The sequence below is a fragment of the Mobula hypostoma genome, chromosome 8 (assembly GCF_963921235.1).
Source record: "Mobula hypostoma chromosome 8, sMobHyp1.1, whole genome shotgun sequence".
In the NCBI taxonomy this organism is placed as follows: domain Eukaryota; kingdom Metazoa; phylum Chordata; class Chondrichthyes; order Myliobatiformes; family Myliobatidae; genus Mobula; species Mobula hypostoma.
Window position 1 is genome coordinate 42,263,740 of NC_086104.1, and position 26,978 is coordinate 42,290,717.

General features: G+C 41.8%; 1 protein-coding gene across 8 annotated transcripts in view; it reads right to left on the minus strand.

The window, feature by feature from the left end:
• Positions 1-26,978, minus strand: part of mark1 (MAP/microtubule affinity-regulating kinase 1) — a 196,381-nt gene that overhangs the window by 139,811 nt on the left and 29,592 nt on the right. The window contains exon 4 of one of the 8 annotated variants that reach the window (XM_063055741.1): positions 6,894-7,653. The exons of the other annotated variants lie outside the window; for them this stretch is intronic. Coding sequence (XP_062911811.1) covers positions 7,237-7,653 — 417 coding nt within the window. The 3' untranslated portion in view covers positions 6,894-7,236. Of the gene's footprint in view, positions 1-6,893; positions 7,654-26,978 lie in introns of those variants that run through there. 8 annotated transcript variants of the gene reach the window in all.

A 26,978-nucleotide genomic window follows, 5' to 3' on the forward strand; every position in this document is an offset into this window, starting at 1 on the left:
TCTTCCTACGGTCAAAGTCACACGTGATTTGTTATGTCCTTCTCTTCTTTTAAAGTAGACTTTCAGGAGATATTTGCATTATTTAATAATGGTTAATGAATTTCCAATTACCTGTAGTGGACAGATCAAAAATTCCTTTGCTTACTTTTTGTCTGCTCACTTATGACTAAGATACAGAAGTCACGTACTTTGATAAGCATTACCAAAATTAAAGTGTTGTGGGCCATTTTTGTATTTTGAGTCAATTTTTCAACTGGATCAACATTAATGATGCTCAGAAATGTATATTAAAACTATATAAGATGGTGGGTCATGGATAGTGGTACAAGAGGCTGGAAAAATATTGGGATGTACAGTAAGCCAGTTTTGGCCACATTTGTTTTTGTTAAGGGAATAATGCAGCTCAGTATTTTAGAGTACTGCTTCTTTAAATAATTAATCCAGACTTTTATCCAGTGAGCCACTGCCTTGCTCTAGGCCAGGATGAGCAAATAGGATAATAATAGCCCACACATGCCGACCATCATGATATCCTGTGCTGTTTGGTGAGTAAATAGGTCCTTCTGCAGTTCAGTGGAAATAGGGTGCAGCAGTTTGTTGAATTACATACAACTCTGACATGAATTACAAAATTCTGGAACTCCATTTTAAGTGCAGAACCACTTTCTATGGCAGCAATGTGAGCTAGTACCATTCTTCCAATTTGTACAAAGGATGAAAACATGGAATTGCTACCTAGAAAGACAAGATAAATTGCAGGAGCAGAATTATGTCATTCAACCTATTAATTCTGCTCTGCCATTTGATTATCATTGATTTATTTTTCCCCTTAACATTTGACACCCTGATGAATCAAAAACCTATCAACATCTGCTTTAAATATGCCCCAATGTCTTGGCTTCCACAATTCTATGGCAATGAATTCTATAGATTCACCATGCTGGAGCTGAAGAAATTACTCATCACTACTATAAAAGGACATCCTTTATTCTGTGACTGTGCTCTCTGGTCTGAGACTCTCCTGCTATCCAAAATATCCTCGCCACATCCATTCTACTTAGGCCTTTCAATATTCAATACATTTCATGTGATAAGATCATAAGGCTATAAGATATAGAAGTAGAATTAGGCCATTTGGCCCATTGTGTCTGCTCCACCATTTCATCATGGCTGATCCAGTTTTCCTCTCAGCCCCAATCTCTTGCCTTCTTCCCGTATCCCTTCATGTCCAGACCAATCAAGAATCTATCAACATCTGCCTCCAATATGCATAAAGACACGGCCTGTGGCAAAGAATTCCACAGATTCACCACTCACTGGCTATAGAAATTCATCCTCATCTGTTCTAAAAGGATGCCCCTCTATTCTGAGGCCGTGTTCTCTGGTCTTAGACACTCCCACCACAGGAAACTTCCTCTCCACATCCACTCTATCAAAGCCTTTCAGCATTTGATAAGTCTCAATGAGCTCATCCCTCATTGTTCTGAATTCTAATTAATACAGGCCCAGAGCCATCAAATGCTCTTCATATCAAAAGCCATTCAATCCTGGAATCATTTTTGTGAATCCCCTTTGAACCCTCCCAGTTTCAGCACATCCTTTCTAAGATACAGAGTCCAAACCTGCTCACAATACTCCAAGTGAGGCCTCACCAGTGCTTTATAAAGTTTCAACATTACATCCTTGCTTTTATATTCTAGTCCTCTTGAAATTGTCCACATATCTTCACATTGTCTGCAAACTTTGCAATATCTAAATCTTGACATATAACACAAAAAGAACTGGTCCCTACACAGACCCCTATGGAACACCACTAGTCATTGGGATGCAGGTAGCCAGAAATGGCTCCCTTTATACCCACTTTTTGCTGCCTGATCAGCCACTGCTTTATCCATGCTAGAATCTTTCCTGTAATACCGTGGGTTCATAAATTCCTTAAGCAGCCGCATGTGTTGCACCTTGTCAAAGGCCTTCTGAAAATCCAAGTCCACAACATCAACCGATTCTCCTTTGTCTATCCTGCTTGTTATTTCCTCAAAGAATTCCAACAGATTTGTCAGGCAAAATTTTCCCTAGAAAAAACCATGCTGACTACAGCCTATTTTATCATGTGCCTCCAAGTACCCAGAGACCTTGATAATCCACTCCAACATCTTCCCAATCACTGAGGTCGGATTAATTGGCCTATAGTTTCCTTTCTGCTACCTCTCTCCCTTCTTAAAGAGTGGAGTGACATTTGCAATTTTCCAGTCTTCTGGAACCATTCCACAATCTAGTGATTCTTGAAAGATCATTACAAATGCCTCCACGATCTCTTCAGCCATCTCTTTCAGAACTCTAGGGTGTATATACACCATCTAGTCCGGGAGATTTATCTAGCTTTCAGTTTCCCCAAGAACCTTTTCTCTGGTTATGATAACTTCACACACTTCATGTCCCCTAACACCTGGAACTCCCACCACCATACAGCTAGTGTCTTCCAAAGTGAAGAACGATCCCTCTTTGTTCTTCTTAAACTCCAGCAAGCAGAGGCAAAGAGCCAATAAACATGTCTCATACTTTAACTCTTTCATTTCCCGAATCATTCTAATGAACCTTCTCTGGACCCATTCCCCTCAGAAGCAGAATCAGGTTTATTATCACTGGCACGTGTTGTGAAATTGAGTTATATAGCCCAAAACTGCTCATAAAACTGGAAATGCAGTCTGACCAATGCCTTATAAAGCCTCAGCATTACTTCCTTGTTTTTATATTCTAGTCCTCTGGAAACGAATGCTAACATTTGCCTTCCTTACTACCAACTCAACCTGAAAGTTAATCTTCAGGGAATCCTGTATGAAGATTCCCAAGTCCCTTTGTATCTCCTTATCAAAGAAAGGAAGTTTTGGCATTGGAGAGGTCAGAGAACATTAATGAGAATCATCCTAGGAATCGAAGAGTTAATACAAGAGCAGCATTTGATGGCTCTGGGCTTTTACTTACAGTAGTTTAGAAGAATGAGAGAGGATCTCATTGAAATCAATCGATATTGAAATGACTAGATAGAGTGGAAATGGAGAGGATGTTTCCTTTAGTGGGGGAGTCTCGGACCAAACAGCACAATGTCAGAGTAGAGGGATGTTCATTTAGAGCAGAGATAAAGGGAAATTTCTTTAGCCAGAGGGAAGTGAATATATGGAATTCATTGCAACAGATGGCTGTGGAGGCCAAATCATTGGGCATAATTAAAGCAGAAGTTGATAGCTTCTTGATTAGTAAGGATGTCATAGATTGCAGGGAGAAGGCAGAAGAATGGGGTTGAGAGGGATAATAAATCAGCCATGAACGAATTGTGTAGCAGACTCAATGGGTTGAATGACCTATTTCTATTCCCAAGTCTTATGGTATTGCACATCTAACGCTGACTACGAGAAATATGAGTTGAAATTGTAACTGCCAAATTCACTAAACTTATAGAATCAATGTTGTCAGATACCATTTTCTGTTTAAGGTTAAAAAGTGACTTTTTAAAAAGCATATGAAAATTCAAATAGCAAAACAATCACTATAAAAATAATGTTATTCTTTAATATAATGTGCAATGAGATACAAAACGTACTCGGCTTCAAGTAGTCTGAAAGGAAATACTGCTCTCCTACTTTTCTTCAATAGTTCTCCACATGGTCCCTTTGCATTTTCCCTTGAACCTTAAAATAAACTATGTAGCAGGTTTCATTACCAATATCACAAACAAGAGAAAATCTGCAGATGCTGGAAATCCAAGCAACACACACAAAATGCTTGAGTTTTGGCCCGAAAAGTCGACTGTGCTTTTTCTCCCCCACTCCCCCACAGGTCCTGTCTAGCCTGCTGAGTTCCTCCAGCATTTTGCTTTGAAAGGTTTTAGGGTCTTCCAAGAAATAGACAAAAATAAAGCTTACATTAAATAATTCAAAATAATTGACATTTCTTTTGATGAAATGCAATGTTACACAAATTAAAGGGTGCATTTACAATACAACAAATCAGATGCACAAAAGCTGCAGAATTTTTTCAATCATGAATAAGAGAAAATCTGCAGATGCTGGGAATCCAAGCAACACATAAAAATAATTCTGGTTTGCTGCCAGCATTTTGTTTTTTTATAAGTTGCATTATCAAAGATGTATCACCTTAATCAGGCAAGATACTGAGCTGTAATTCTCCAGCATCTCCTTTGCCTTTATGATGTCAATAATTCTGAAGCCACCATTCTGTGAACCACAATTTCCACCCATTGAACACTGGGAAGGCAACAACTCCATTCGATATCCTACCCCTATCCAATCCCTCATCGGGACTAGAAATTCCTCTTACACTACGGTAACCTGAATGTGATGCAGCAACATACTCCTGAAAAGCAAGCCCTGATGGGCATTTACTAACAATCACACTTTCAACAATTGGGACCAAGGACAAATTTCTACTTGGTTATTGGATAGAAGTAATAAATTTTATATTGGTACAGAGTAATGATTTCAGTTTCCTGAATCAGCTCTGCATTCAATTTCATTGTGGCTAACCATTATCTCACTACACTTACTGAGTTCCACGTCTGCTGTGATTGATCTCAGTCCCGAAATTTCACTTGACTCAGCAGTCACAAAAGTTGGAGAGTGTATCATTTTTTATAAAAAAAAACAAAATCTATTATCATGATATTATCTTGATTTCTGTCATTGGGGAAGACATTTCTTCATTATTAGACTACCAGCTCACTTGAAATTCACTGTGACCTTTAACCTCTAAAATGAAAGAAATTCAAGCTGCTTGTCCCAATTGGCTGGTACGATGTTGTGGGCATCAACGAGTCATGGCTGAAAGAAGATCACAGTTGGGAGGTGAACATTTAAGGATACACATTGTATCAAAAGGACAGCAGGTAGGCAGAGGGAAACTGTGGCTCCATTAGTAAAGAATGAAATCAAGTCCTTAAAAATAGGTGACATAGGATCGGAAGATGTAGAATCCTTGTGGGTAGAGTTAAGAAACTGCAAGAGTAAAAGGACCCTGATGGGAGATAAATACAGACCTATAAGCAGTGACCAAGATATGGGACACGAATGACAATGGGAGATAGAAAAGTCATGCAAGATTTCAATATGCAGTTGAAATCTGTTTGGTGCTGGATTCCAAGAGGAAATACCTTTTTAGAGCAGCATGTAATTGATTCCACTGCAGGAAAGGCAGTTTGCTATTGGCTGTTGGTAATGAACCAGATTTGATTAGGGTATTTAAGGTAAAGGAAGCCTTAGGAGATAGGGATCAAAATATGATAGAATTTACCTTGCAATTTGAGAGGGAGAAAATTAAGTCAGATGTATCAGTATGACAGAGACAGAAGAGAGGCGCTGGCCAAAGTTGACTGCAAGGGGACACTAGCAGATGACTGGCAAAACTACAATGGCTGGAGTTTCTGAGAAATTCAGAAGGCGTAGGATAGATACAAAGATCGCCAAGATGAAGTTGTATTCTAAAGGGAGGATGAGGCAACTATAATTGACAAGGGCAGAATAAAAGCAAAAAGGAGGGCATATAATACAGCAAAAATTACTGGAAAGTTAGATGTTTGGGGAGGTTTTAAAAAAGCAAAAGAAGACAACTAAAAAGCCATAGGGAGAGGAAAGATGAAATACAAAGGGTAAGCTAGCCCATAATACAGTGGCAAACACGAGGAAACCTGCAGATGCTGGAAATTCAAGCATCGGGTCTCACCAATATATAGAAGGCCGACTGGGAGACCATTTCACTGAACACCTATGCTCTGTCCGACAGAGAAAGCAGGATCTCCCAATGGCCACACATATTAATTCCACATCCCATTCCCATTCTGATTTGTCCATCCACAGCCTCCTCTACTGTCAAGATGAAGCCACACTCAGGTTGGAGGAACAACATCTTATATTCCGTCTGGGTAGCCTCCAACCTGATGGCATGAACATTGACTTCTCTAATTTCCGTTAATGCTCCTCCTCCCCTTCTTACCCCATCCGTTATTTATTATGTTTTATTTTTTCTACTTTTTCCTCGCTTTTTTCCCCCTCTGTCCCTCTCACTATATCTTCCTCTGGTGATCCCCTCCCCCTTTCTTTCTCCCTAGGCCTCCTATCCCATGATCCTCTCATATCACTTTTGCCAATCAACTGTCCAGCTCTTGGCTCCATCCCTCCCCCTCCTGTCTTGTTCTATCATTTCGGATCCCCCTCCCACTTTCAAATCTCATACTAGCTCTTCTTTCAGTTAGTCCTGACAAAGGGTCTCCGGCAGAAACGTCGACTGTACCTCTTCCTATAGATGCTGCCTGGCCTGCTGCGTTCACCAGCATTTTGTGGGTGTTCCATAACACGAGGCTTTCCCCCCCAGATACATAAAGAGTAAATGAAAGGCAAGAGTGGATATCGGACCACTAGAAAATGACATTGAATAGATAGTAATGGGAGACAAGGACATTATACAAATTAAATAAGTAGTGCAAAAACAGAGCAAAATAATGAAAAAAAAAGAGGCTGTGTACATGGGCATATTGTCCAATCAGCAATCTGATGGCAGAGAAAAAGCAGCTGTTCGAGATGTTGAGTTTGCCTCTTTAGGCTCCTGTACTTCCATATTGATGGCAGCAATGAGAAGAGGGCACGGCCTGGGTGATGAGGGTCCTTCATGACAGGTGCCACCCTTATGAGGCATTGCCTTTTGAAGGTGTCCTCAGTGCTGGGGAGGTGATGCCCAATTTGGAACTGGGTGAGTTACAAATTTCTGCAGCTTTTTCTGATCCTGTGCAGTGGTCCCCCCATACCAGATGGTGATGCAACCAATTAGACTGCTCCCCAAGGTGCATCCGTAGAAATTTGTAAGAGTCTTTGTAGACACACCAAGTCTCCTCAAACTCCTGATGAAATGCAGCTACAGCTGTGCCTCCTTTGTAACTGCATCAGTATGCTGGGCCCAAGATGGATCTTCAGAGATGTAGCTCACAGGAACTTGAAACTGCTGATCCCTCAATGAGGACTGGTGTGTTCCCTTGACATCTCCTTCCTGAAATCCACAATCAATTCCTTGGTCTTACTAACGTTGAGTGCAAAGTTGAGACAGAGACAGAAAAGCAGTGGGCTAAGGAGGAGGTGTTATTTCTGATCTGCACTTACTGTGGTCTCCTGATGAGGAGTCCAAGGATCCAGTTGCAGAGGGAGGTATGGAGGCATGGGCTTGGGAGCTTGTTGTTCAGAACCAAGGGTATGATTCTGTTGAGCGCGCAGTTGTAATCAATAAACAGCAAGCTGCCAGAGGTATTGCTGTTGTCCAGGTGATCCAAAGCAGAGTGGAGAGCCAGTGATAGGCATATTGCAGCAGGTCCACATCTATTCTTAGGCAGGAGTTGATTAGAGCCATGACCAACCCCTCAAAGCACTTCATCATAGTAGATGTGAGTGCAACTTGGTGATAGTCATTGAGGCAACTCACCTTGCTCTTCTTGGGCACTGGCATGATTGTCACCCTCTGAAGCAGGTGATCGGACTTTTCAAAGCGTGGACATGGGATGGCACTGGCAAGCGTTGTGGTATAACAGTCGTCAAGTGTGTTTGCGCCTCTGGCTCCACAGGTGATATGCTGGTGGAAGTTGATCCTGGTAGAAGTACCCTGCAACGGTAGGGAAGGCATCAGGATGCACTGTTTCGTGACTACTGATTACAGCACTCAGCTCCTCCAGTGCCTGCGTGACACTGGCTGGGGGTGGGGGGTGCAATGTACACCCTTAACAAAATGACAACAAAAAACTCAGAGCAGATAAAATGGACGACATTGGACTATTTGTTCCAGGTTGGGTGAGCAGGATTGAAACGGTACCTGTCATTTGCTCACCACGATGAGTTAATCATAAAGCATACTCCACCTCACTCATCTTTATAAGGCTCAGATGTCCTGTCTTTTCTCTGGATGGTAAAGCCCTCTGACCGCAGTCCTACATCTGAAATGGCGAGGGCAAGTATGGTTTCCGTGAAGCAAAGCACACGGCAGGTCCTGATGTCTCTCTAGTACTCTAATCTTTCTCTGAGGTCCTCAAATTTATTTCCCAGAGACAGTCTACTTGGCAGCAGGATGGGGGTGGGGGGGTGCAGTGTGTGTGTGTGGTCGGTCTAAAGGCTCTGCATTTCAATCGCACCTGCAGCCCAGCAAGCTTTCCCCGCTATCTTTTCTTGAAAGGGGATTTATACCCAGTCAGAATCTGCAGTTCGGGGTTCACCAACTCAAAACTCTATTGATCCTTAAATCATAAAACGATGTTGCCTCCTGAAGAACCTATAACCGTGACTGTGGATTTCATCTGTAGTAGTCCTAAATGAGAATAATTGGTGATTCCCTTCGGAGCTACATGCAGAGTCGCCACTTATCGACACCATCTTGGAGGCAAAAGGTAGGAAATTTTAGGCTAATTAACCCAACTTCAGTGGTTGGGAAGATGTTGGGAGTTTATTATTAAGGATGACGTTTCAGGGTTCTTGGAGGCACATGACAGAATAGGCTAAAGTCAGCATAGTTTCCTCAAGGAGAAACCTGCCTGATAAATCTGTTGGAATGGTTTGAAAAAGTAGCAAGCAGGATAGCCAAAAGAGATGATGTTTACTTGGATTTTCTGCAGGCCTTTGACAAGCTGCCACACATGAGGCGGCTTAACAAGATAACAGCCCAGGGTATTACAGAAAAGATACCAGCATGTATAGAAAATTGGCTAACTGGCAGGAGACAAAAAAAAAGGGAAGAAGGAGCCCTTTTCTGGTTGGCTGCCAGTGACTAGTAGTATTCTGCAAGGGTTGGTATTGAGAATACTTCTTTTCATGTCATATGTCAATGATTTGGGTGATGGAATTAATGGCTTTGTGGCCAGGTTTGTAGATGATATGAAGATACATGGAGGTAGTGTTGAGGAAGCAGAGAGTCTGCAGAAGGACTGACAGATTAGGAGAATGGGCAAGGAAGTGGTAAATGGAATACAATGTTTTAGGAAGTGCATGGTCCTGTACCTTGGAGAAGGAATAAAAAGGTATAGACTATTTTCAAAAAGGGGAGAAAATTTAAATATCAGAGCTGCAAAGGGACTTGGGAGTCCTCGTGCAGGATTCCCTAAAGGTTAACTTGCTGGTTGAGTTGGTGGCAAGGAGGGCAAATGCAATGTTAGCAAGCATCTCGAGAGGACTGAAATATAAAAGATGAGGCTTTATATGGCTTTGGTCAGACCACACTTGAAGTACTGTGAGCAGTTTTAAAAGACGTGCTGGCATTGGAGAGGCCCCAGAGGAGGTTCTCGAAAATGATTCCAGGAATGAAAAGGCTTAATATACGAGTAGTGTTTGATCGCTCTCGGTCTGTACTCACTGGAGAATAGAAGAATTGGGGGGGGGGGGGCAAAATCTCATTGAAGTCCCTTGAATAATGCAAGGACTAGATAGAATGGATGTGGAGAGGATGTTTTCTATCATGAGGGAGTCTAGGACCAGAGGGCACAGCTTAAGAATAGAGGAACATACATTTGGAGCAGAGATGAGAAGGAATTTTTTTTAGCCAAAGAGTTGCGAATCTCTGGAATTCATTGCTGCAAATGGGTCTGGATGCCTCAAAGGATATATTTAAAGCACAGTTTGATCAGTTCTTGATTAGTAAGGGTGTCAATGGCTATGGGGAGAAGGCAGGAGAATGAGGTTGAGAGGGATAATAAATCAGTTAAGATGGAATGGCAGATTAGACATGATCAGCAAAATGGCCTAATTCTGCTCCAGTGTTTTATGGTCTTATGTCCAAGTGGTCATTGTGTCTATCTGCAAACAGAAAGCAAGAGTGTTGAAGACCCTAAGCAGGTGTAGTACCATAAGTGATAGTCAGATTGATTAGCCAAGCTGTACTGGCCAAAAAAAAACCACCACAAAATGCTGGAGGAGCTCAGCATCGATGGAAAAGAGAACAGTTGACATTCTGGTCTGAGACCCTTCTCCATTTTGATTTTTGGATTTGGAATTACCAAGATAATGTTCAAAGTACATTTAAAGTATGTATGCTTTATATAAACTCGAGATTCGTCTCCTTACAGTCAGCTACAAAACAAAGAAACCCAACTCACTGAAAGGAAAGACAGTCAAACACCCAACGTGCATAGAAAAAAAACACGAAGTCATGCAAGCAATAAAAGTAAGCAAATAGCATTCAGAACTGAAGCTCACAAATGTAAACCCACAGACAGGAAGCCAGGCATCACTGCAGCCGATTCAGAAGCAGGGCACAGCCTCAGTTCAGCGCAGAGACAAGCAAACCTTGTGGAGCACCAATCTGACTTTTCAATGAAAGGTGGGGGAGTGGCATTGCTTGTTAGGGAAAATATTACAGCAGTGCTCAGGCAGGACAGATTAGAGGGCTTGTCTACTGAGTCCTTATGGGTGGAGCTGAGAAACAGGAAAGGTATGGCCACATTAGTGGGATTGTATTACAGACCACCCAATAGTCAACAAGACTTGGAAGAACATATCTGCAGAGAGATAGCAGGCAACTGCAGGAAACAAAGTTGTGGTGGTAGGGGATTTTAATTTTCCATACATTGATTGGGACTCCCATACTGTTAGGGGTCTAGATGGTTTAGAGTTTGTAAAATGTGTTCAGGAAAGTTTTCTAAATCAATATATAGAGGGACCAACTAGAGGGGATGCAATATTGGATCTCCTGTTAGGAAACGAATTGGGGCAAGTGACGGAAGTCTGTGCAGGGGAGCACTTTGGTTCCAGTGATCATAACACCATTAGTTTCAATTTGATCATGGACAAGGATAGATCTGGTCCTAGGGTTGAGGTTCTGAACTGGAAGAAGGCCAAATTTGAAGAAATGAGAAAGGATCCAAAAAGCATGGATTGGGACAGGTTGTTCTCTGGCAAAGATGTGATTGGTAGGTGGGAAGCCTTCAAAGGGGAAATTTTGAGAGTGCAGAGTTTGTATGTTCCTGTCAGGATTAAAGGCAAATTGAATAGGAATAAGGAACCTTGGTTCTCAAGGGATATTGCAACTCTGATAAAGAAGAAGAGGGAGTTGTATGAAATGTATAGGAAACAGGGGGTAAATCAGGTGCTTGAGGAGTATAAGAAGTGCAAGAAAATACTTAAGAAAGAAATCAGGAGGGCTAAAAGAAGACATGAGGTTGCCTTGGCAGTCAAAGTGAAGGATAATCCAAAGAGCTTTTACAAGTATATTATGAGCAAAAGGATTGTAAGGGATAAAATTGGTCCTCTTGAAGATCAGAGTGGTCGGCTTTGTGCGGAACCAAAGGAAATGGGGGAGATCTTAAATATGTTTTTTGCGTCTGTATTTACTAAGGAAGCTGGCATGAAATCTATGGAATTGAGGGAATCAAGTAGTGAGACCATGGAAACTGTACAGATTGAAAAGAAGGAGGTGCTCACTGTCTTGAGGAAAATTAAAGTGGATAAATCCCCGGGACCTGACAGAGTGTTCCCTCGGACCTTGAAGGAGACTAGTGTTGAAATTGCGGGGGCCCTGGCAGAAATATTTAAAATGTCGCTGTCTACGGGTGAAGTGCCGGAGGATTGGAGAGTGGCTCATGTTGTTCCGTTGTTTAAAAAAGGATCGAAAAGTAATCCGGGAAATTAAAGCCCGGTGAGTTTAACGTCAGTAGTAGGTAAGTTATTGGAGGGAGTACTAAGAGACAGAATCTACAAGCATTTGGATAGACAGGGGTTTATTGGGGAGAGTGTACATGGCTTTGAGCATGGTAGGTCATGTTTGACCAATCTGTTGGAGTTTTTCGAGGAGGTTACCAGGAAAGTGGATGAAGGGAAGGCAGTGGATATTGTCTACATGGACTTCAGTAAGGCCTTTGACAAGGTCCCGCATGGGAGGTTAGTTAGGAAAATTCAGTTGCTAGGTATACATGGAGAGGTGGTAAATTGGATTAGACATTGGCTCGATGGAAGAAGCCAGAGAGTGGTGGTAGAGGATTGCTTCTCTGAGTGGAGGCCTGTGACTAGTGGTGTGCCACAGGGATCAGTGCTGGGTCCATTGTTATTTGTCATCTATATCAATGATCTGGATGATAATGTGGTAAATTGGATCAGCAAGTTTGCTGATGATACAAAGATTGGAGGTGTAGTAGACAGTGAGGAAGGTTTTCAGAGCCTGCAGAGGGACTTGGACCAGCTGGAAAAATGGGCTGAAAAATGGCAGATGGAGATTAATACTGACAAGCGTGAGGTATTGCACGTTGGAAGGACAAACCAAGGTAGAACATACAGGGTTAATGGTAAGGCACTGAGGAGTGCAGTGGAACAGAGGGATCTGGGAATACAGATACAAAATTCCCTAAAAGTGTCGTCACAGGTAGATAGGGTCGTAAAGACAGCTTTTGGTACATTGGCCTTTATTAATCGAAGTATTGAGTATAAGAGCTGGAATGTTATGATGAGGTTGTATAAGGCATTGGTGAGGCCAAATCTGGAGTATTGTGTTCAGTTTTGGTCACCAAATTACAGGAAGGATATAAATAAGGTTGAAAGAGTGCAGAGAAGGTTTATAAGGATGTTGCCGGGACTTGAGAATCTCAGTTACACAGAAAGGTTGAATAGGTTAGGACTTTATTCCCTGGAGCATAGAAGAATGAGGGGAGATTTGATAGAGGTATATAAAATTATGATGGGTATAGATAGAATGAATGCAAGCAGGTGTTTTCCACTGAGGCAAGGGGAGAAAAAAAACCAGAGGACATGGGTTAAGGGTGAGGGGGGAAAAGTTTAAAGGGAACATTAGGAGTGGCTTCTTCACACAGAGTGGTGGGAGTATGGAATGAGCTGCCAGATGAGGTGGTAAATGCGGGTTCTTTTTTAACATTTAAGAATAAATTGGACAGATACATAGATGGGAGGTATATGGAGGGACATGGTCCGTGTGCAGGTCAGTGGGACTAGGTAGAAAATGGTTCGGTACAGCCAAGAAGGGCCAAAGGGCCTGTTTCTGTGCTGTAGTTTCTATGGTTTCTATGGACCCAGCTCGCCCCTTGCCTCCGGCCCAGACCTTTCCAATCATCCAAACATCAGGTCATTCCTTGCTCTCAGACCAGGGCCTGGCTGCTTCAATATACTCTCTGGCCTGGGCCCCACTGCCTCGATTCGTCCCAGCAGATGCTTAAATCAGTAAAACATTGTGTCTTTTCTCACTGGTCTCTGCCTCACCTCAGTCCTGTCATATCCAAATATTCTCAAGTCCACTTCAGCAATGGCCAAGCACTGGCTCATTCCCCGCTTTCAGGCCTGAGTCCAGGCCCTGTCACTTCAATTTGGTCTGTACACAGCATGCTGCAACCATCCTCCACCTTCAAAACTTCCATTCACACTCCAAAAGTGCCAGGTTGTACAGGCAGTTCAACAGCTCAACTCCGAAAAAGAAGTTACAGGCTACTGATTGCAGTGATTGTTTACCAGGGGAAAATAAAACTGTTATTAATAAAATAGTTAGTTCATGTAAAACATTGTTCAATGATTGATAAACCTAGTAGATATTCCTAGTTTCCATCTATACTTATGATTGTACCTTATAAAGTTAATATCTTCCATAATCTCTTGCATTATTAATAAACATCATTTCACTGCAAATCAGGTCCAAGGTCATTTGTTCTGGAACATTTAGCAACCCTCATATCTAATTCTTGCCAAACTTTATTCAGAACTTCTGTACTTGAATTATATCAGTGAAATTCTAGAAGACCCTCTTCCCTAGTCTGGATCTTTGGCAGAATTTCCCCTTTGTCCAAGTGATCCATCTTTATTTCTGCATGAAGAGGGTAAACAGCTTCAGGCTCTTGGGCATTAGCATCTCAGATAATATAACCTGGGCCCAACATATGAATGCAATCATGAAGCTGGCACACCAGTGGCTTAACATCATTAGCAGTCTGAGGAAATTTCTGTCACCAAAGACTCTAGTAAGTTCCTGCAGGTGTACAATAGAGAGCATTCTATCTGTTGGCATCACCTCCTGGTATAGAGGTCTGATGCACAGAGTCAAAAGTGGCTGCAGAGGGCTCTGGACTCAGTCAGCTCCATCACAGGCACAAGCCTCCTCAGTGAGGAAATCTGTGAACGGCAACGTCTTCAGAAGGCAGCATCCATCATTAAAGATGCTCCCCATCCAGGACATGTCCTCTTCTCATTACTACCATCAGGGAGGAAGTATGAAGCCTCAAGACCTTTTTGACATCATTGTTTTAGGAATAGCTTTTTCCCTTCTGCCATCAGATTTCTGAATGGTCCATGAACCCATTTTCACCATCTCTTTATTCCTCTTTTGACCCATTTATCGTAACTCAGTAATTTTTATTGTCTTGCCTTGTAGTACTGCCATAAAACAACATATTTCATGACATACAGTATGTCAGTGATAATACAGCTGATTCTACTTACTTTTCCATTTGGCAACACAACACATGGAAATCATGCCTAAACAGCAATTATTAATGATAACTGGTCCATCTCTCCACTCATTTTTTCCAAATCCATAACCCACTCTCTACTTTGTGTGGTACAGTGAAATGGAAATTTCTTCAAATGAACATCAGCCACCATTTCAGACACACTTTAGAAACTGTGTCCCTCCCACTCCTGCCCTGCAAACTCCAAGCAGCATCCTGCTTAATCTGGGCACAAGCTCAGTTTCAGTCTTGAACTTTAATCTCCAACTTCTCTGCCATCACCAGTATGGTCATTTGACTTACAAAATATTAAACCCTTCATATCCACCCTATACTTTGGGGACTTTCAATCACATAATAAATTGTCATAAAAATATTGTTTCATTTTCTCCTTTGAATATTAAGTGACTTTGGGAGAAATCGGAACCACTGGGCATCACGATAGTGTAGTTGTTAGCACAATGCTTCACAGTACCAATGACTTGTGTTCAATTCCCTTCACTGCCGGTAAGGAGCTTGTATGTTCTCCCCCGACCACGAGGGTTTCCTCCAGTTTCCTCGCACAGTCTAAAGACATACCAGTTGGTAAGTTAATTGGTGATTGTAAATTGTCCTGTGATTAGGCTAGGATCAAATTGAGGGTTTGCTGGGCAGCACAGCTCAGTGGGCTGGAAGGGTCTATTCTGGGCTGATCTCAATAAAATAAAAAAGAATAAAATCTACTGAATATCAGAATGTTTTAACCTCTGCAGTTTTCCAAAAAAAAAACTTCTGTTATCCCTGTGAACACTTGAATCCCGATCACAAACTTGGATTTTGATTAAGCTAATTTTGAAATCCAGTGCAACTGCCGGCAAGCATGTCCCAGGTCATTTTAAACAGGAACTTAATTTTCCTTACTTATTTGCTCTTATCTATGTCAACTGGACATTCCTAATAGCAATAGTTCAATATATGAGTTTTAGGTTATCAGGATCACTGAAATGTCAGGTGTTATGTCACCAATCAAAAGAACTTTTTCAAAAAAAATCACAGGTCCAAATATTTGAAATGGCAAAACAACCGAAAGTTTTTAAAACAAACAAAGTGATTGTCACTCTCAACAACTGGGACTTGTGTTCCTCCTTTCCAAAGTACATGACCAGTGGAAATTTCTCCATTACTGTTAATCTATGCAAGTTGCATTGATATTCAGCCCACTGGTTAATGGAAAAAGATGCACATGCTCTAGAATTTTCCTTCACATTGATGTAATATATCGTGACCCAATTCAGTACAGTGTGCTCTGCAAAACTGAATAATCAAGATGCACTATTCCTTCCAAACTATCGCTACCAAATACTGCAGAGCTGTATTAAAACACAGACACCTTTCCAACCTTTAATGGGAAAACGTAGTCTTAATTGAAAAAAGTGACTTTATAATGCATTAATAAACAGATTGATCTTCATATCCATTAATGGGCAAGAAGATCAATCTGTTTATTAATGCATTACAAAGGCATTTAAGTGAGGAAGGCCATCAGTACTCACAGTAGGATCTAGACCACCTGGAAAAATAGACTGAAAAGAAAGAAAAATGGCAGATGGAATTTAGTGCAGACAAGTGTGAGGTGTTGGGAGTACAAATCAGAATAGGTCTTACACAGTGAGTGGGAGAGCACTGAGGAGTGCAGTACAAGAGGGATCCAGAAATATAGATTCCTTGAAAGTAGCATCATGGGTAAATAGGGTCATAAAGAGACCCTTGGCCACATTGGCCTTCATAAATCAAAGTGATGGGTATAGAGTTGGGATGTTATGTTGAAGTTGTACAAGACGCTGGTGAGGCCTAATTGTGTGCAGTTCTAGTCACCTACCTTCAGGAAAGGTATCAATTAGTTTGAAAGATCAGAGAAAATTTAAAAGGGTGTTGCCTTGGACTTGATAACCTGAGTTATAGGTTGAGTTGGAAGGTTGAATAGGTTAGGACTTCATCGCCTTGGAGATAAGGGTAGATTTGATAGAGATACACAAAATTATGAGGGGTATAGATAGGGCAAATGGAAGCAGTTTTTCTACCCACTGACATTGGGTGAGAATAGAACTAGAGGTCATGGGTTAAAGGTGAAAGTTGAAATGTTTATGAAGAACGTGAGTGTGAAATAAGCTGACAGTGGACATGGTGGATGCAGGTTCAATTTCAACATTTGAGTGAAGCTGGGACAAGCACACGGATGGAAGATTTACGGAGGAGTAAGGTTTGGGTGCAGGTCAAAGAAGTAGGCAAATTAATGGTTTGCATAGACTATATAGGCCAAAGTACCTGTTTCTGTGCTGTAGTGTTGTATGACTAATGGCTTTGCATTTTTATTGGGTACATAATTTATTGCTGTTACCTGGGGAAAAAATACTTCTCTACCTAAGGCTTTGTTGCAGGACTCTATGCAAACTGTATGATATTATATACATGTTATATATTTATATTATTTTCAGACACACACACACAAATTAATACAAGTTTTTTGGATAAAAGAACTACTTAATGCAAGTTTACAACTTTTTGGTGTAACTATATCAAAATTAAATCACACTGTTAAAAATAAAAATTAGCAATTGATCATTTAATTTTACCAACTGCAATAAAGCAAATGCTTGGGAGATCAGAGGTGCTAGACTGTCAGATTTTTTGTAATTTTGGTTTTTATTCCAATTAATATTACAAACATTTTAAAAAAATGTACACTGTAGTTTAAATAAATTTTCCAGAGAATCTAGCAAGCTTAGTTGGAGTGTGGGAAACAGAACCCAGAGCATTTCAACCACATGTGAAAACAGGTCCCCCGTGAGTTTCAAGCCAACGTGGGAAATAAAACCAGATCAAGTTCAAGTTTAAGTTTAATTGTCATTCAACCATACAGATGAATAGAGCCAAACAAAGTAGTGTTCTCCTGGGGCCAAGGCGCAAAACACAAAACAGTCGCACACCCCACATATTATTATGATAGCAGAAAACATATTTACATTTTTTTTTAAATACAGCCCAACTCCAAGAGCCATGGCCTGTATATTTATGGTATATGGACGTTCAGCTGGCACAAAGTTTCTGCAAGAATAGGCTGTCGCAGTTCCTCATCTCGCACAGTGCAGCAGTAGACCAAGGCAATCCAGCTTGTCTTCCACCGAGCGAACACTGGAGAGCAGCACTGATGGGAGGGAGGGCTGAGCTCTCAGACCACTGGGAAATCCAGTGGCACTGATCCATCTATGGCAATTCCTTCCTCAGTGGCCACAACAGCAACAACCCTGAGGCATGAATGAAGGCCTGGTCCACACCACAACTGAGGCCACACAGCTCCCCCCGTCTTCGGTCTCAACCATGGACATGTGAATCTGACTTGCAGTATTCTACATTACCATTGTCCAACAGAGTGCTGCGATCACAACAAAAAAAAAACGTCAAAGAGAATCTCCTGCACTCTCCTCCAAGCATTGCCAGTGATGCTTTCTTCCCTGGGTGGCTGAAACAGGCCGCATTACGGTGCGGAACAAGTCCAGCTCCACCACAAACCAGCAGCTCGCTAGTGAGGTAGACCGGCAGTACCTGATGTTCTTGATAACTAGCAGTGCCTTGCAATCATCAAAGAGACGTAAAGGATGAACAATCACGGTTTTGTTTGGACCTAGAGAGAGGACTGCATCCAAGCGCCCTGCCATCTTACAGGAAGATGGGTTTAAAGAGACGTCCTTTGAGAGCAGCATGAAAACCCCAAGGTCTGGTGTGGTGAGGGGAGCACAAAGACCCAGGGCCATGAAGTGTTGGGGGATGTGATGACTTCAATACCCTATGAAGCAGGTACTAAACCATCCGCAATTCTGAACAATCACAGAGCATATTATCAACTTTACTATAGTTCGTTTGCAAAATGACAGAGAACTACTCCAGAAAGCACCACTTCCCCAAAATTATTTTATTAATGTTGCTGTGAACACATTCCATGGAAGGACACAAAGGCATCCAACTACCAGCTCTAGAATTATACACTTTGCCAGCGTTTCTCAAAGACACATTCATATTAATTTCTTTTACTGCAATGATCCAGATTGCTTTGGGATTCCTTTGCCTAAACAATGTAACCAAGAAGTAGGCCATCATTCCCCCTTGAAAAGTGGGCCACATTCTTCAAGACAAAGGCAGCAGATTTTATTGGATACCATGCAGTAGTATTACTGCCATCTCTTAGGCAACAAGAACCCGCAATGAGCTCCAATGTCCTGCATTGGTTGCCAGGGTCTCTGATAAATTCTGTCTGCCTCACCAGCTCCTCCCATAACGTTTCCTTTACAATTGCACTCTTGTTTCAAAACTTTTGAAACCCAAGTTTGACTTCACCAAATCACTGTTTTGATTTATGTCTGTGACTGTTTCCCACCCCACTGAGTTCTATAGTCCAGGCCTTGGCCATTTGCCTTGGCTCCTCAATAAAAAAAAAGGATAAAGTCAGGTTTAAGTGGTCAGTGTTCAACAAAAGAATCAAAAGTTGTACAGTCTCTGCTCCTTTACAGGATGGAAATTCAATAAATGAAAAACAATGAAAATGTACTCAGCAAGATCAAGAAATAATTACACAAAAGGTCTGAACTCATCCGTTCAAATGTGGCTCAGACTCAATACATCTCTTAGTGTGCTCATGTAACAAAAAAACTTCACAGCTATCAGTAACTGGTGAAAGACTGTGCTGATATGACTTATACAGTTAATTAAATATCCAAATAGTAACAACGTCCCTTATTTGTGGAGTTTCCCCCCCCCCCCAGGTTTAAGAATGGGGAGTCAACAATTGAAATGTCTCACATGCTATTTGCATTAAGCATCATTTTTTTTTGTGGTACATTCTCAGAAAAGAATGGAATATCTCCACAAGAGAAGGAGGTACGAATTCTCCCTTGAATAGCCACATTGCTCTGATTTCATACGGCAGCTTTTGAAACTTGATCAAATCAGGCAACAATGAGAACAGCATTCACGGGGTCAGAAGAGGACTTTATGACAGTAATCACTGCCCCTACTTCACTACCCAGTAAACAGATAACTATTGCAGAATGCTACATAAATGTCAATTCCATTTGGGGAAAAAAAACTATTCAGCAACAAATTTTACTGAAAAGCAGCTGATCAGCTTAAGACCATAAGACATAGGAGCAGAATTATGCAATTTGGCCCATCGAGACTGCTCTGCTATTTCATCATGGCTGATCCATTTCCCTCGCAACCCCATTTTCCCCCTTCTTCCTGTATCCCTTCATGCTCTGAATATTCGAGAATCTATCAACCTCTGCCTTAAATACACCTAGTAAACTGGCCTCCACAGCCACCTGTGGCAACAAGTTCCACAGATTCACTATTTTATGACTAAAAAAATTCCTCCTCATCTCTGTTTTAAATGGACAGTCCTCTATTCTGAGGCTGTGCCCTCTGGTCCTAGACTCCCCCACCAAATAAAACATCCTCTTTACATCTACTCTAACAAGGCCTTTCAACATTCGATAAGCTGCAATGAGATTCCCCCCCCCCCCAGTCATTCTTCTACATTCCAGTGAGTACAGGTCGAGAGCCTTCAAACCCTGCTCATGAGTAACCCTCTCATTGCTGGAATCATTCTCATAATCCTTCTCTGAACCCTCTCCAAAGTCAGCATATCCTTTCTTAGATAAGGAGTCCAAAACTGCTCACAATACTCCATGTGAGGCCTCCTGGAACTGTAACATCAAAGCAGCACACCAAAAAATGCTGGAGGAACTCAGCAGGCCAGGCAGCATCAATGGAAAAGAGTACAGTCGACGTTTCGGGCTGAAACACTTCAGCAGGGCTGGAGAGAGAAAAAAGATGTGGAGTCAGCATTAGAAGGTGGGGGAGGGAAGGAAGAAACACAAGGTGATAGGTGAACCTGGGAGGAGTGAAGTAAAGAGCTAGGAAGTTGATTGGTGAAAGAGATACAGGGCTGGAGAAGGGGAAAATCTAACAAGAGAGAACAGAAGGCCATGGAAGAAAGAAAAAGGGGGAGAAGCACCAGAAGGAGGCGATGGGCAGGCAAGAAGGTATGGTGAGAGAGTGAAAAGAGGATGGGGAATGGAGAAGTGGCGAGGGTCAATACCAGAAGTTTGAGAAATCGATGTACATGCCATCAAGTTGGAGGCTACCCAGATAGAATACAAGTGGCTGTTCCTCCAACCAGAGTATGGCCTCATTGCAACAGTAGAGGAGGGCTTCGATGGACATGTTGGAATGGGAATGGTAAGTGGACTGAAATGGGTGGCCAATGGGAGGTCCCGCTTTTCTGGCGGACGGAGTGTAGGTGTTCAGCGAGGCAGCCTCCCAATCTATGTCGGGTCTCACCAATATACAAGAGGCCACACTAGGAGCACCAGGTGACCCCAACAGACTCACAAGTGAAATAACAGTCTCTCAAGGTGAGGCGACACTTCTGAAAGCCCAAATACGCAACATCCGATTCTCGTTTGTCTATCCTGCCCGTTATTTCTTCAAAGATCTCCAACACATTTTTCAGGCAAGATTATACCTTACGGAAACCATGTTGACTTTGGCCTATTTTGTAATGTGCGTCCAAGTACCTCAAAAACTCATCCTAAACAATCATCTTGAACATTTTCCCAATCACTGAAGTCTGGCTAACTGTCCTATAGTTTCCTTTCTTCTGCCTCCCTCCCTTGAAGATTGGAGTGACATTTACAATTTTCCAGTTCTCTGGAACCATGCCAGGATCTAGTGATTCTTGAAAGTTCATTCCTAATGCCTCCACAATCTCTTCAGCCACCTCTTTTAGAACCATGGAGTGTAATCCTCAGGCCCAGGTGACTTATCTACCTTCAGACCTTTCAGTTTCTCAAGCACCATCACCCTAGTAATAACAACTTCACTCCTTTCTGCCCCTTGACACACTCAAACTTCCAGCACACTACTGTCTTCCATAGTGAAGACTAATGCAAAATACTTATTCAGTTCATCCACCAATTTCCTTGTCCCCCATTACTATCTCTCCAGTGTCATTTTCCAGCAGTTCAATATCTACTCTCACCTTTTTTTAAATTACTCTTCATACATCTTGGGAAAAAATTGGTATTCTTTTAACATTATTGGCTAGCTTATGTTTCATTACCCCACCAATGGTTTTCTTTGTAACTTTCTGGGTTTTTTTTATTATTTCCCAATCCTCCAACTTCCCACTAATTTTTAATGTATTATATGTCCTCTCTTTTGGTCTTATGTTGGCTTTGACTTCATTTGACAGCCATGGTTGTATTATCATGCCTTTAGAATACTACTACTTCTTTGGGATGTATCTATCCAGCACTTTTCAAATTGATCTGAGAAACTCCAGCCATTGCTGCTCCACAGTTATCCCTGCCAGTGTCTCCTTCCAATCAACTTTTGCCAGCTGCCTCCTAGCTCTGCAATTCCCTTTACACAACTCTAATACTGATACATCTGTCTTTTTCTGCCTCTCATATTGCAGGGTGAATTCTATCATATTATGATCATTGATTCACAAGGGTTTCTTTACCTTAAGCTTCTTAATCATATCTGGTTCGTTACACATTGCCAAATTCAGAATTGCTGATCCCCTAGTGGGCTCAACCACAAACTGCTCCAAAAGCCATCTTGGAGGCATTCCACAAATTCTCTTGGGATCCAGCATCAATCTGAAACTCTGCCCTAGTTCCTCAGCTATGCATTCATCTGCCAAATTATCCTATTCTCACCCCCACTGGTGCATTGCCCAGGCAGCAATCCTGTTTTTTCCAGCTTTCTATCTAGCTGTCTAAATTCCCTCTTTAGATTCCTATGTCATTGGTACCAAAATGTACCAAGATGTCTGGTTGCTCAACCTCCCCTTTAGAATGTCATGGACACCATCCAAGTCGTCCCTTATCCTGGCACCTGGGAGGCAAAATACCATCTGGGTCTCTCTATCTCATCCACAGACTCTCCTATCTATTCCTCGAACTTTGGAATCTTCTATCAGCATTGCCTTCTTCCTCTGTACCCTTCACTTCTGAGCCACAGCATCAGACTCTGTGGAAGAGACTGTGTTGCTGCGACTCCCCCTCCTCCCCCAGTAGGTCATTCACACTGCTCCCCACCCCAAACAGTATCCAAAACAATCTACTTGTTATTGAGGGGAACAACCACAAAGGAATGCTGTGCCAGCTGCTATTTCCCTTCCCTCTGACAGTCACCCATTCAGCCACCTCCTGCATCTAGGGGCAACTACCTCCTTGTAGCTCCCATCTACAATCTCCTCAGTTTCCCTTATGAGCCGAAGGTCATCAAGTTCCTTAATATGTTCTGAAGAGTTGCAGCTTCATGCATCTGGTACAGATGTGGTTATCAGGGAGGCTGGAGGTCTCCCAAAATTCTCATATCTCACATAAAGAACAGAACAAAGTACCTGGAGCTATTCTTACTGCCTAACTATACACTTACAGATAAGGAGCAAGACAATGCTTACCAGATACTTCCGTCACCCATGCCTGTTATCACTCAAGCCTGTTCAGCCAAAGCCAAAGGCCTACCCACTCTAACAGTGCCCCACTCCAAAGGCCACTCAACCTGCCTGCCTTATTTTTATTTGACCTTGCTAATGAATCTTATACTCTGAATGGCCACTGTTCCAAGGTCTATTCATCTTTAACTTTGCACAATAATCCAGTTTATGACTTTATAGAAATTGGATAATTATTTCAGAAGAGAAACTGCCTCTCCTCTTGAATCTCCTTCAGCAAAGTCCATGATGACTAAGGTATCTTTGCCCATGACATTAATTTCTCAAACTATGCTGTTTCCATCAGCTTTTTTTTTTGCATGCAGGCATGGTCAGAGCAACAACCTGCAATTCAGATGCTTTACAACACATGTGGTGTAAGAGGAAAACATGCAATTGAAAGGAGTTTGCATACAGGTAGCAATAATAACTCACAATCAATGATAACTAATGAGAGTTATCTACAGGACCCCAAACAATAGTCTGGATGTAGGGTGTAAGTTGAATCAAGAGTTAAAATTGGCATGTCGCAAAGGTAATGCTACAGTTATCATGGAGGATTTCAACATGCAGGTATACTGGAAGAATCAGGTTGGCACTGGACCCCAAGAAAGGGAGTTTGTGGAGTCCCTCCGAGATGGATTCTTAGAACAGCTTGTACTGGAGTCGACCAGAGAGAACGCAATTCTAGATTTAGTGTTGTGCAATGAACCGGATTTGATCAGGGACCTCGAGGTAAAGGAGCCATTAGGAGGTAGTGACTATAATATTATGAGTTTTAATCTACAATTTGAGAGGGGGAAGGGAAACTCGGAAGTGTCAGTATTACAGTTGAACAAAGGGAATTATGGTGCTATGAGGGAGGAGCTGGCCAAAGTTTAATGGAACAATACCCTAGCAGGGATGACAGTGGAACAGCAATGGCAAGTGTTTCTGGGAATAATGCAGAAGGTGCAGGGTCAGTTCATTCCAAAGAGGAAGAAAGATCCTAAGGGGAGTAAGGGGAGGCCGTGGCTGACAAGGGGAGTAATGGACAGTATAAAAATAAAAGTACAACATAGCGAAGACGAGTGGGAAGCCGGAGGATTGGGAAACTTTTAAAGAGCAACGGAAGGTAACTAAAAAGGCAATACGCGGAGAAAAAATTAGGTACAAAGGTAAACTAGTCAAGAATATAAAGGAGGATAGTAAAAGCTTTTTTTAGGTATGTGAAAAGGAAAAAAATAGTTAAGACCAAAATTGGGCCCTTGAAGACAGAAAAGGCTGAATTTATTATGGGAAACAAGGAAATGGCGGACGAGTTGAACAGGTACTTTAGATCTGTCTTCACTAGGAAAGACACAATCAATCTCCCAGATATAATAGTGGCCAAAGGACCTAGGGTAATGGATGAACTGAAGGAAATTTATATTAGGCAGGAAATGGTGTTGGATAGACTGTTGGGTCTGAAGGCTGATAAGTCCCCGGGACCTGATGGTCTGCGTCCCAGGGTACTTAAGGAGGTGGCTTTAGAAATCGTGGACACATTGGTAATCATTTTCCGATGTTCTATAGACTCAGGATCAGTTCCTGTGGATTGGAGGGCGGCTAAAGTTGTCCCTCTCTTCAAGAAGGGAGGAAGAGAGAAAACAGGGAATTATAGACCGGTTAGCCTGATGTCGGTGGTGGGAAAGATGCTGCAGTCAATTATAAAAGATGAAATTACAACACATCCGGATAGCAGTAACAGGATCGGTCCAAGTCAGCATGGACTTACGAAGGGGAAATGGTGCTTGACTAATCTTATGGAATTTTTTGAGAATGTAACTATGAAAATGGACAAGGGAGAGCCAGTGGATGTAGTGTACCTAGACTTTCAGAAAGCCTTTGATGAAGTCCCACATAGGAGATTAGTGGGCAAAATTAGGGCACATGGTATTGGGGGCAGAGTACTGACATGGATTGAAAACTGGCTGGCTGACAGGAAACCAAGAGTAGCGATTAACAGGTCCCTTTCGGAATGACAGGCGGTGACCAGTGGGGTATCGCAGGGTTCAGTGCTGGGATCGCAGCTGTTTAGAATATATATTAATGATTTAGATGAGGGAATTAAAAGTAACATTAGCAAATTTGCCGATGACACAAAGCTGGGTGGCAGTGTGAAATGTGAGGAGGATGTTATGAGAATGCAGGGTGACTTGGACAGGCTGGGTGAGTGGGCAGATGCAGTTTAATGAGGATAAATGTGAGGTTATCCACTTTGGTGGTAAGAACAGGTAGGTAGATTATCTAAGTGGAGTCAAGTTAGGAAAAGGGGAAGTACAACGAGATCTAGGTGTTCTTGTACATCAGTCACTGAAAGCAAGCATGCAAGTACAGCAGGCAGTGAAGAAAGCTAATGGCATGCTGGCCTTCATAAAAAAGGGAATTGAGTATAGGAGCAAAGAGGTCTTTCTGCAGTTGTACAGGGCCCTGGTGAGACCACACCTTAAGTACTGTGTGCAGTTTTGGTCTACAAATTTGAGGAAGGACGTTCTTGCTATTGAGGGAGCGCAGCGTAGGTTCACAAGGTTAATTCCCGGGATGGCGGGACTGTCATATGTTGAAAGATTGGAGCAACTGGGCTTGTATACTCTGGAATTTAGAAGGCTGAGAGGGGATCTTATTGAAACATATAAGATTATTAAGGGATTGGACACGCTGGAGGCAGGAAGCACGTTCCCGCTGATGGGTGAGTCCAGAACCAGAGGCCACAGTTTAAGAATAAGGGGTAGGCCATTTAGAACGAAGTTGAGGGAAAACTTTTTCACCCAGAGAGTGGTGGATATATGAAATGCTCTGCCCCAGAAGGCTGTGGAGGCCAAGTCTTTGGATGCTTTCAAGAAAGAGATGGATAGAGCCCTTAAAGATAGCGGACTCAAAGGTTATGGGGATAAGGCAGGAACTAGATACTGATTGTGGATGATCAGCCATGATCACAGTGAATGGTAGTGCTGGCTCGAAGGGCTGAATGGCCTACTCCTGCACCTATTGTCTAATGACCACTTAGGGGAAAGGAGAAAAGTACTGTACTCAGGACTGTAAAAACAATTCTTTGTCTCTGACGTATCCAAACAAATGCCATGTGCAGTAAAAAGGTGTAATAAAAGTGTTCCTACAAGTTTTGCTTACAATAATCTAAGTCACAACATCAGCATAGATTACTAACTGATAAACTGCATAAAAATCATAGCATTTTATAACATGCCGTATCCTTTGAACTTTTCAAACAGTGACATGTTTTATGCAATTCTGCAACAATGTATCATAAACAGATATTAGGCCAATACGTAGTTTACCATCATTCCAACAGATACAGCATTTCCCCAATGATTTATGTCTGAAGGAATTATCTTTTATGATTAATTTACAGATGGAATTTGTTTATCTCTCCACTACTTTCACTTAGAACCCAAACTGAGAACCTAAAGATGTAGCTTAAGAGAGGTAACATTACATTTTAAAAACTTTATTTTGGATAACCAGGCAGGACAATATGAATGTATCAGGATCCATAATGCTGGAGAACTCTATTGTAGTAAATAAATAAACTGTGATAATATACACTATTCAATGAATAAAGTGCACATGAATTCCATACACCATCTCCAAATACTAAATAAAACAATTTGGCAATGGCTGCTTTATATTTAGAAAAATGACCATTGCTTTTTTGTACAACATGACATTATGATACCTGTATTGAAATGAAGAATTAACTCATTTGAAATCAATTTAGCCAAAAAAAAACTTAGTCTATATATTTCTGGATTAAGTTCTTTAAACAGTGCAATAAGCATCTTACATCCAGAAGAGTGCTCAATTAAAATTCAATGTTTAAGTTTGACTGTATCAACCTGAAATAAAAATGGAAGGAAGTAGCCCATTTATCCCTTTGACCTTTAGGTTAAACCCTGGATGAGAATATTTCAACTATTATTTGACTTAGCA